This window comes from Centruroides vittatus, unplaced genomic scaffold, assembly GCF_030686945.1.
Source record: "Centruroides vittatus isolate TY-2023 unplaced genomic scaffold, ASM3068694v2 contig_383, whole genome shotgun sequence".
Lineage (NCBI taxonomy): Eukaryota > Metazoa > Arthropoda > Arachnida > Scorpiones > Buthidae > Centruroides > Centruroides vittatus.
Window position 1 is genome coordinate 95,307 of NW_027122201.1, and position 12,254 is coordinate 107,560.

Here is a 12,254-nt window from a genome sequence, read left to right on the forward strand (position 1 = left end):
TCATAAAGTCTTCCTATACAGCTTCAATATAGAATTCGAGGCATTAATTTTTTTTCTTGTGAACATTTTTCACGTCAGATTCTTGAAGGTATGTCTCAGACAATGAAGCATTCACACTTGCACCAAAATACAGTGGTGGCCTTAGGGGGTGACGAGCAGGGCAATCGCCCGAGACCTCGCGCAACAACCCGAGTAGAAAAAAGTTGATATTTAAAACTTTTTATTTTATCCTTAGCTATTACTTATAACAATAAAATATATTTGATTAATTCATAGTACAATACATATTAATATTAATAAGTGCCTCAATAAAATTTCTCATTTAGATTTATTCAATCTCACATTCGTATAAAAAGTACGATTAACGATATCAAAATTAATTAATTAATCAGTGAATAATAATATTTTTTTGTAATTTGACTGTAAAACACATTTGAAAAATTCATTATTATTTGAACCCTATGCCTCGAGCATTAGAAAACCCACTGAATGCGCGGCTTTGTTACTTTCGTGATTCATCGTGTTTACGACTTACGCTTGGGAAATCCCCGTGTTTCATTTCGTTTGTCAACTCTTGTCACCTGACGCTTATTTTGCTAGCATCTGTATGCGTTACATAATCGTTTGTATATATCTTTCAGTAGGTAAATAAACATTAAATGATATTAAGTTTTAGTGAATCTTACATTATTAACAGTACTTATAGTAATTCAACGTATCAATTCAAGGTATCAATTTTCGTAGGGTAACCTGCGGCAATTGATTCTGTTTCTGCGTAGATAATAACCATGACTGGGGTTAGGTGCATCATTATTCTCACTATCATTATTATGTGGTTCGTTTATCTGTTTGGATATCACAGCTTGTACTCGAGTGGATCTTTTTGTGTTTCAGTGTCTTGAGGGAAGTGGTAATTTAGAATATTTTGTAGTGCTGCGCTACTTTATTGTCTTGTTTGTATAGTTATATATTATATTGTGTATGTGAAACATCGTTCGTTACGTGTCAGGATCTACTTTTTGTATGATTGTTTGCGGAATTCGCTTGTGCCAAAGATAGATCTGACACCTAGCGGTATTAGCGCGAACTACGTAATGGCGGCTGCTATGAGTATAAAGTAGTTTGTTAGAATAGAAAGTGTTCACCCTATATAATATAGGCCATCGTCGGGTTTAATATTATAAATGTTCCAAAATGGAACGTACCGTTTTCGAATATTTTACATATTTAAAATTCAAAAAATAATTTAACATTAAAATAAATTGAAAGAAGTGTGTATATTAAATAAATAAACAAACAAATAAAACACAGAAAACAAAGCTAAGTAGAAAGAAATGATTTAAGGGTTTTTAAATGCCATTTCTTTTTTCTATTATATATTTCCACGCTGTTGGAAGCGCATTAGCATCCGTAGCATTTAGGCAACTGTTTTTCATTTTACTATTATAAATTTCCACTTTTTCCATCTCCAAAGCAATGGATGGAGAGTGCACCGTTTAAATGACTTTAGCCTCTTCCCATTTTACAATCGTTCGTTCAGTCTGTGCTATAATTGATAATATTGTGTTGTGTCGTTTGTCAACGTTGTATCAAATGCTCTTTTTTTTTATAAAAATCGAGAATGATCTATAAAAGAGCACCTAATATCTGTAGCTTGCTACGGAACGATAAAGACAGCGTAAAAAAGGAAGGTAAAGCTGGGGTATATAAAATTCCATTTGAAAATCAACAGTTAGGAATTGAAAAAGATTATGTGGTATGACTAGAAAAAACCTGGCGGTACGTCTGCGAGAACATACATACAATTTTGACAAAGGACACAACACTATTAGCAATTATGGCACAGACTGAGCGATTGTAAAATGGGAAGAGGCTAAAGTCATTTAAACGGTGCACTCTCCATCCATTGCGTTGGAGATGGAAAACGTGGAAATTTATAATAGTAAAATGAAAAACAGTTGCCTAAATTCTATGGATGATAATGCGCTTCCAACAGAGTGGAAATATATAATAGAAAAAAGAATGGCACTTAAAAACCTTTAAATCTATAATCTCTCTATTCACCGGAACTTGTAATAATAAAAGAAACCCTTCTAACCTTTTTTACCCGGTGTGGTTCTATTTTTAGAATCGCTTCGTTCTATTTACAGATTAGCAAACGTTTTCACAGCCCCTCCTGGGCTCTTCTTCAGGCTTCGTCGAATAGGCCGTTAACATTCGAAAATATTCAATTTAAATTTCTTTCCGGAATATTATCACGTGCGGCAGCTGGATATTTGTACTGCGCATGCTCGATGCTCCTCTCCTTTAAACGCTGTTTTCTAGGACAACCTGCCATGCGCTCGATAGGATCATTTCGTCCTTATGATTAACGCAGGTGTTACGTAATCCAGCCTTAAATATCTCTATGGCTTCTAGCCATTTCAATTGCTGTGGGTTATAGCTGGGTATAATGATTTTTGCCGCATGCAGGTCCGCCGTTATCTCCTCTTCCGACGCGTACGTCGCCAGGGCCGTGGTGTATCTACCGTGGTGTATGTCTGACTCGTGCTCCTTTAATCTCACTTTTAACGCACGTTTCGTGGAACCAATGTATGTTAATTGTCTATCGCACCTGTGATCTTCTAGTGGTATCATATATACTCCCGGAAGCCTGTCGGGGTTTGGTGGGTCTTTACTGTTGCTTAATATTCTGAAGAGAGTCTGACATCTTCTGTACACGATGTTAATTCCTTGACGGTTGGCCACGGTTTTGTAAATGGATTTCAGCACTGGATTGTATGTGATAGGTATCCTTTCATTTTCCTCCTGTGTGATATTCAATGGTTGTGCTGTTTGCTTATTTTCCTTTTGGGAGTTCTCATGTCTTCTAGACAACTTTTCAATGAGCGTTTTGCTGTATCCATGGCTTATAGCAATATTTTGGATATGATTGAGCTCCGTTTCGAGCGCTTTTTTTGTAGAGGAGTGCGTATGAGCCCTTCTCACTAATGCTCGGAAGGCAGCTATTTTGTATTGAAAAGGATCATATGAATTTCTAGGAATATATGTGTGGAACGTGCTAGGCTTTCGGTATACTGATGTAAGTATATTAGCTCCTTCAAAGTTGATATCAATATCCAAGAAGTGCACCCTCGATGAGTCGTGCTGCTCCACCTCTAATGTTAGCCCGTACGGATTACTGTTTATGGCTTCGAGGAATAATTTTATGTCCGGTTCTACTTTCCAAAATATAATAATGTCATCTATGTAACGTTTGTACAACAAGATGCTGGGCAAGAATCGCGGTAGGATATTGTTTTCCAATCTCCTAATTACCATTTCGCACAAATCACCCGAGAGCGGGCTGCCCATCGGGACTCCTTTGCCTTGCATGTACGTGATCCCTTTAAATTGGAAAAGAGAGCCGTAGCATAACAAATGGGCTAGTTCGAGAATATGTTGGTGCATTGTGTTGTCCTCAACTATCGAAAACAGAAAGTCCCTTAGTTCGCAAAAACATGGTGGTAGTTCTATCGACGGAAACAACGATCTGAAGTCTAAGACCGTAGCATAAGCTGGTTTTGCTATCTTCTTCAATTTTTCTATAAGTTCTGCTGGGTTGGTTATATTGAACTGGTATCCTTCCAGGTGCGGGATGAGCAAGTTATGAGTAAAAGATTCTAAGATACGTGTGGGGGCCTTAGTCTTGTCCACCACTGGTCTGAGTTGCTGTGCTTTTTTGTGTGTTTTTGCAAATGCAAATAACCGCGGTATTTCTGGAGCATCAACTATTATATTTCCCATTTTCATTCTCTTGGCCAGGCTTGTGTTCGCAAAACGTTTGACCCGCGATTGTAATTTATCTATATAAACCCCTTGCACTTCCGTACATCGAGTCATGCTAATGTATTCTTCTAAGCCTTTTTCATACGTATCCCGCTTCATCAGTACTAACAGTTTATCCTTGTCGGCTCTAGCCATAGTGATGTTGTTGCGTTTTATCCATCTTATGGTTCGCCTTAGTTGTTCTTGGAAGTGATAAACCTCTTTCGTTTCTTTGGATTTTCTTATTTTAAACGCCGCCATCCATCTATAGTACTCTTTTTGGTTCTCCGTGAGCCCTTTCAAGAGAATCTCTAAGTCCGGGATGTAAGATACGGCTGCTCGGTTCAGTGGAGGTTTAGGCGCGTATGAAGGTCCAAATGATAACACATGCTTGGCAAAGTCAGGAACCTGAATATCGTCCCAAATCACAAATGGACATTTATTAATTTTTGATTCAATGGGAATCTGAAACTTGAATATCCAGTTTATCTTCCTATCGTATTTTTGTCTCAGATTACTGCTCAATCTTTGCTGGATTTTGGATAATTTGGCATTTTCGACAGTCAAGGATCTTGGGTTTTGTGCAAATAACGCATCTTCTGTTGCTATAAGCCTTGCCAGGTAGGAATATAGTGATTTCCTAGTGCTTTTAATGGCCCTATTTAAGCACATCTATCGTACTTTATTGAGGAGTTGTTCATTTCCGGGTGGAAGATGTATACGATAAATGGACATGGGAAACACTCCACTCCGTTTACATTTATGAAGAAATTCTAGTTTGGCCCTTGCCTTCGTTAGGCTTATCATTAGTTTTCGATATTCATTAGCCGGCATCGCTAGGTAAATATATAATCTCTCTATTCACCGGAACTTGTAATAATAAAAGAAACCCTTCTAACCTTTTTTACCCGGTGTGGTTCTATTTTTAGAATCGCTTCGTTCTATTTACAGATTAGCAAACGTTTTCACAGCCCCTCCTGGGCTCTTCTTCAGGCTTCGTCGAATAGGCCGTTAACATTCGAAAATAACGAATGTTAACGGCCTATTCGACGAAGCCTGAAGAAGAGCCCAGGAGGGGCTGTGAAAACGTTTGCTAATCTGTAAATAGAACGAAGCGATTCTAAAAATAGAACCACACCGGGTAAAAAAGGTTAGAAGGGTTTCTTTTAACCTTTAAATCATTTCTTTCTACTTAGCTTTGTTTTCTATGTTTTATTTGTTTATTTATTTATTTAATATACACACTTCTTTCAATTTATTTTAATGTTAAATTATTTTTTTGAATTTTAAATATGTAAAATATTCGAAAACGGTACGTTGCATTTTGGAACATTTATAATATTAAACCTGACGATGGCCTATATTAGATAGGGTGAAAACATTTGTATAAAAGAATTTTAAGCTCAGCAAAATTAGCTGTGGTGAAACTGAAGTGAATTGTTTGCTGAGAAAGAGCTGGATAGATGTGAAGTTATCAGTTTTAGTATGGGCGCGTTTTTTTATGCAGCGAAAGTGTAGCGAAATGACGTCACGAGCAGCGTTGGCCATTTAGAAACGGGTTTCAGAGGATTAGCTGTAAAGCGCTTCTCGAGCGCTGCATAAAAAAACGCGCTCTATTTCCTATTCTTCTGTAAGACATCTTTTTCGATCAGCCACATATTCTAAAATGTCACAAAGTGTAATAATCATCGTGACTTAAACAACTACGAAATCAACTAGGATTAATGTCGGATACAAATGCGAATAAAACGTTTTAACTATAAAGAGAAAACTTATTAAAAAGACAACACACAAGTAACTCTCGTACGTTGTCAAACACGTTATACCCTTTGTGGCAGCCATTTTGGTCGACTCATACACCACCTATATTTACTGGCACAAGCGAATAGTATACCCCGCGTTTCTTTATGCAGCGCTCGAGAAGCGCTTTACAACGAACACACTGAAACTAGTTTCTAATTGGCCAACATTGCTCGTGACGTCATTTCGCTATACTCTCGCTGCATAAAGAAACGCGGTCATACTGTGTGTCACCATTCCTGTCTACACCAGTCGGAGTGGCCTAATTGGCCAAGGACAAGTCACGTGAGGAAGGGAGCATTCATGCATGACGGGTAACATAAAAGGGACCGTCGCACGTGCTGAAGTACTTTTTTCTGGTTTTTCGTCGTGGAGAGCTAATCCGTTTCCATCCGTGAGAACAAGACATCCTCGACCTCGTGGTATCTATGGACGGTATATAGTTTACGGAACGAAGTAAGATTATTATTGTAAACGTGGTATATTCGTTTTCAATAATTATTTGTTTGTAGTATTATTGTTCGTCAGTTATTGTATTGGTTATAATTGTTTATTATTGTAAACGTGGTATACCCGTCAACCATACTGTTGTTGGCCCTGATCCTTGATTTTATTAAAGTCGTCGTCGTCTTGTTTCAATTAGTATTGTACAGTCCTTTATTTCATTTACACCCAGACTCAATATATTCCGATATATTAAAGATCAAAACAATTTTCTATATTAGTTTCTATGTCAATTATGGTTGTATCCTCAGTGTTGTCATTCATTTTCATGAGATTAGTTAATTAAGGAGAACCGTCCTTTTCCGTTTCTGAAAAGGAGGTGGTAAGAGAGGTCTCAAGGTCCGTTTTTGTTGAACTGCGTGCAAAAGATCCTCCAAGAATTAGAGCGGGCCTTATTTTTTTCATAATCCTTCAGTGAGTTCTTGTAATGGGATTTAAGAAGGTTGTTTCCATAAATTTCTTTCTAAGCTTATTCAATTCCCTTTTACGCTTGGAAAGCACCTTCGTCCACCAGTGCGTATTTCTCATTTTTGTCTTTTTTATACGCAGGGCTTTTTCGCCTGTTGTCTTAATTAAAATTTAATAAGGATAAACTATTCACCTTTAGGGAGGTGAAGAAAACGATCAGGTCTCTCGCAAATAAAAGATCGACGGGAATTGATGGGATTATAATTTCTAATTAAATAAGATTAATTTAATTAGAAATTATAATTTACATGATCTTTTGGCTAACAGCGCCGCCTACATTGAAATTCAAAAGATGCTTGCTGTCGAGATTCCGGAAGTGCGGCCATAACTTCTAAGTGATTTTGCTTGCCTCTCGTCTGTTTCATTTGGTAAGTAAAGGTTTTCAATTTTTATTAATAATTCGGTGTGTTTAGTCTCGGTAAAAGCCAGTCTGTACCAATTATTTTAACTCATTCCTGCTGTAATGGTTACTTCCCTTCATTTTCACCAAAAACTCAAGTAAATTACCGCTGTCCTTTTGGTACAATTCTAGGTCCGAATGACGCGGTTGGGACTTTAACAGAGCTGTAGAGCATACTGATAGGAACAAAAAAAGTCTAATGAACTATGGGTCTACGAGCGCGCCTTCGCGAGATATAGGCCCCCCAAAATGACTATATGTGAACTTTTCGAGACCCTCAAAAATGGGGTAAAATTTAAAATTCTTCGCTAATTCTGTCGGGCGTTTAACGGCAGTCTTGCCCAAATGAAGCCCTATTCTAACGACACTCGTCGACAACGACGAAAGAAAAGCCACCAAACACGAGGGTGCCACCTCTCGACCGCCACTTCCGGGGAGCGCCGTCGGGACTCGGCCGCTCTCTTCGCTAATTCTGTCGGGCGTTTAACGGCAGTCTTGCCCAAATGAAGCCCTATTCTAACGACACTCGTCGACAACGACGAAAGAAAAGCCCGATTAACAAGACTAATTAGGCAACGCTTTCTCCGACGCCGCTCCTACGTAAACAGAGCGCGCTTCTTCTATTTCGAGCTATCTCTAACACGCTCTAACTACCGAAAAGGCCAAGAAAACAGATCCTGCACTCACCTTCGACAGAGTCTCCTCCTCTCGCTACCTGACGACGTCTAGCCTGTTTCCGATCTTGTGTAGAACGGGGTGAGGTCGCCGGTCGCCGCCTCCTCCTCGGCTATGTCCCGGAGGTCGGCGACGACGAAGATGGTGTCCGAACAATCGCATATAATCCAGGTTTCGCGTACAAGTATCCTTCGGTAACGCGCACCATATACACACACACAAGCTTCGCCGTTCGCTGGCCAGTCGTCTTTCCCCTGCCGTTTCTCTTCGTCGCCCTCGTGCACGGGTACATCAGAAAACACACGTATACAGATGATGCAGACATGTCGGCGAAGACAGAAACGTCGGTCGATCTTCACATGTAAACCTTCGCCGCCAAACTTTTCAAGCTACGATTAAAACAAGTCCTAATCCATGTTCGTTGAGGTTAGGCATCCATTCATTCGTCGTTCAAGCTGTTAACGAAATCCTCAGCGGTCTTATAACCGATCTCAGCATAAGGAAGCCTTCTACCGTTTACATCACGATAATCCTTACGTAATTGTCCAACAGTTATGTTCGAGGGACAGGAGATCGACAGCGAAGGCACGATTTGTTTCGTTTCTAAGAACAGATCGTTTATTTCTCTCACTTTCGACCTTACATTCCCTAAACCATCGATTACACTTCAACTTCCGGGTTGTGAATGGTCAAAACCGGACACCTTGATGCACAGGAAAGCTGTAATCGAAGTACGAATGAAAAGGCAATCACTACATATAAACTTCTCCTTGTGTTAACACTCAAAGCTGCAGAAAGCAATGCTTTCAACAGATCAGATGAAGACAGAATGTGTCACCAAACTGAAATCAGTTTCACATGTTCTGGATGATCTATAAAATAACGCAATATTTGGAAGTACAGTAACTATGTCCTGACTTCATTCATTGTGATAATCAAGACGATGAAAGCGAATTTGACATTACATTGCTATGTGATTACAAATTGACAATTTAAAAATTCCGAAACAATATCATTTACTTTACTTCTTCAAAGAAGTAACAAAGTCTTTTAGAAATATATATATTTCTTTTAAAAGTAACTAAGTCTTTTGATAACATATGTGGAGAAAGTAAAAGTAAATCGCTTAGACAGATTGTCACGAGCCAATACCAAGTATGAGATTAAAAGCAGCTCCAACAAGTGTTATCATCTCATTCTGGACATTTGATTTTTGACAGTTTGCCCCCCCCCTCCCCCTCCCCCGCGTCATTCGGACCTAGAATCTTGCCTTGTACTTTTTTAATTCCTCTTATAATTGTACCGTTGTTAACCTTTCTAAAAATATTTTCGTTCTTCCATTATTATAAAGTAAGCTATCCTTCGAATGGAACGGCTTGTTTACAACCGTATCGATATGCGCGACACCTATGTCACGTGATCACTTTTTTCCGCTATTGTTCGATTAAACACTTGGATGGTGCAATTTTTTTGCTATGAAATCAGCTACTTGTAATTCTTAAAGAATTTTTCTTTCTAACATGTTTCCTCCGTCTCTTCTCGTGAAGGTTAATATATTTCCATTCGGAATTTCTGTAAATCTAATTTCATCAAACAGTGATGCAAATTTCCACGTTTTTTCAATAAACCGTTGCATAGAAAAATATTTTCCGCTATCTGCTTTCAAACTATCGATTACATTTCTCTTGTAATTAAGTTTAAAGATTCCAGTTATTGAAGCAACTGAAAATATGACAGGAATGATTATGAAAATATACGGATGTTTCCCAATCGCCGTTCCTAAACGTTTAAAAATTGTCGATAATTTTCTTCTTATAATGTCCGGTTTCATTATGCAATGATCTATAATTAAAAATTACTATTTGTTATACAGCCATTCAGATAAAGTTCACTCAACGAGATTGATTCGTTTGAATCATCAATAGAAAATCAGATTAAATAATTTATCACTATAAATGTTAATTTTCAACTCGAAGTAAATTATTTTAATTATTATAAAATAACTATTAGTTTAAACGTATTTAAAAGAAACATTTCTTGATTTCAATAGTTATAACAGTCTTTCAGAATGCAAAAGAGATTCTTGTTGTATTCTAAGGACATAGTTTTTAATGTTTCCAAACGTATTCAAAAAATAACACCAATCGAGAAATAGGAAAATAAGCGTATTACGTTTTCATATGCTCTGTCAATACTGTGAGACGTACATATACAAGTATTCGATTGACTTGCGTTGTTTCATTTGTCTTCTTTACCTGCCAAATGAAATACGTGACAAAAAAGTCAGACCTGTATTTTCGATAACACCAAGTTGAAATTACAATTACACGATATAAAATACATCTTTATGTAACACTGTAAATAATTTTTATATTTTTATTACTTCAATTTTATCTAATTTTATGCAATTGTAATACAGTAACTGATAACTGATTGCAGTATTTTTACGGTTATAAACTACAGCTTAATATATATTTATAATATCAAGACTAAATATTAATTTTTAAACAATAATAACAATAAAACGAACACTAGCAAATACGAAACAGAACAATATATGTTATATTCACAGATAATAAGATTAGAGCACAAATCATTAACCGTTTTTATTGGTCAAACTTTGTTTCAACCAATTCCTGCCTAACAAATGAAGAATTTGTTTTTCCTCGAAAACAAGAGAAAGAAAATACTGAATGAAGAATAACAGGAGTAAAAAATAAAGCGTGAAAGGCAGTTTCCATTGTTATTAAACACACAACTTTCAGAAATGTTAGTAATGCGTACGATTCTCTATATATAAAAAGTATTCCGAGAATAGTGGATAAACTTCCTTGTATTATGGGAAACCCGACGCGATACAACGAATCTTTCATCTTTGCTTTTGACGTTCTGTGGGTCGACGTCACAAAAGCGTATGCAATATGAGCCGGATAGTTAATGCAAAATCCGATGCACATAACCAAACTGGTCAGAGACATTATATCTAAGTGAACTCCCCACATGCTCATGTAACCCAATGTTTCTATCGTAGTAGAAACAACAGAAGTTGCCACCACAAGAGAGCAGAAAATATTTGGTATCACAATAAAAAATACAATCGCGATCAATAATCCTGTGATCCAAAACAGTTGTTTAGCAATGCCATCGATGATTATTCCTTGTTCCATCATACTTGACAATAAACTGTGAATAAGGACCGGAAAAGGTGCTTCATCCGCAATTTTCGAAAACTCATTCATTGTAGCGATTTCAGTTTCTCTGTTAGATATTTTTTTTGCGATAACAAAAAATCGACTGCAAGTAATTTCGGAGCCATCCTGGCTGAATACCAAATCGTCTGAAAATTGTTCTGCCGCTTTAAATCGCAGGAAAACATCGCGAAGTCCTTCCATGAAATCGTTTTTGTTCGACATGTTGTATCCTCTTAAGGCATATCGTGCAACCGGATTTCTCTGAAATTCTTTGTAATATTTTAGCCAGGAGACAGTAAAACGTGAATCGGCTACATGAGGATGAGACTCAAATCTTCCAAGAAGATCTTCCACAGATTTCTGAACGTTTTCGTCCGAATAATCGAGTGTTTTGTTAATAATTATGTGAACAGGAAATGTGTATTCAGTGAAGTATTTGTAATATACTCGTGAACTTTTGTATATTTCTGAACCGGAGGGATACATGTTTTGAAAATCCAATCCTTGCTTTAAAAAATACACTCCGTAACATCCAAACCCTAAGTTGACGAAATAGAGAATTAACACCATCAGTTTCGTTGGTGTGTAAATAATGAAATCTCCCAGTTTATCCTTAACTGTTTTCGTAAAGAAGTCTTCGTTTTCTTCTGTTCTTTCATAATCGTATGGTTCGTGTGCTGGAAAAATGATGATTTTATCAAATTTCATAAAGTTTTAAATTATAATAACGATTTTCAATTATGTAGCATCTATTTTATGAAGTTATGAATTTATATTTATCACAGCATTGTACAGTGACAGTCAGAAGTACAGTGACAGTCATTTTACTCTAATTTGTTAATGCATGTTTTTATGACAAAACTAGTTTGTTAAAAACTTGATTAAAATTTATATACCCTCGATGTGAAAATTAAGTTGTCACTTTAAATAATACAAAAATTATTACAAGTACATGTAAAAAAAAAACAAAAGTTAATACTGGTTTGGGCCACATTTGTCTTTTATGATGGCACGAAAACATCATGGCATCAAACCCACTAGGTATTCGATATTTAGCTGATTCATCGAATGAGGTAGGCTAGTAAACTAGTAGGCTTTTTGTCTTGAAGTTTAGGATTCGTCGATCTACCTTCTTGTAGACACGTTGGTTCTAATTTAAATCTGAACTTTTGGGTGGCTAGGTTAGCACTTAAATCCTAAGAAGCCATAAATGCTTGACGAGATTGGTTGAAAGTTATTGTCGTGTTAAAACATCAATTCGTTATTGATGCTTATATCTTTAGCTGAGAAATTGTTTTATAATATTGTTTTATACAATTTCTAAACCATACCATGTTAATTCTTTCTACAATTTCAATGACGAGTTATTTATGTGAATACTTACTTTTAATCACGTGGTTTCGGCTCAT

The 12,254-nt window shown here is 36.8% G+C and overlaps 2 protein-coding genes across 2 annotated transcripts; both read right to left on the reverse strand.

Annotated features, from left to right (window-relative positions):
- Positions 1-2,307: 2,307 nt before the first annotated feature.
- On the reverse strand, positions 2,308-4,479 carry LOC136975735 (uncharacterized). Its single transcript, XM_067270831.1, has one exon. The coding sequence runs from the start codon at positions 4,477-4,479 to the stop codon at positions 2,308-2,310; it is 2,172 nt and encodes a 723-aa protein (XP_067126932.1).
- A 5,781-nt stretch (positions 4,480-10,260) lies between these two features.
- LOC136975737 (patched domain-containing protein 3-like) lies at positions 10,261-11,553 on the reverse strand. The gene has a single exon (XM_067270832.1). It carries the CDS (start codon positions 11,551-11,553, stop codon positions 10,261-10,263), a length of 1,293 nt encoding a protein of 430 aa, XP_067126933.1.
- Between the last annotated feature and the right edge of the window lie 701 nt (positions 11,554-12,254).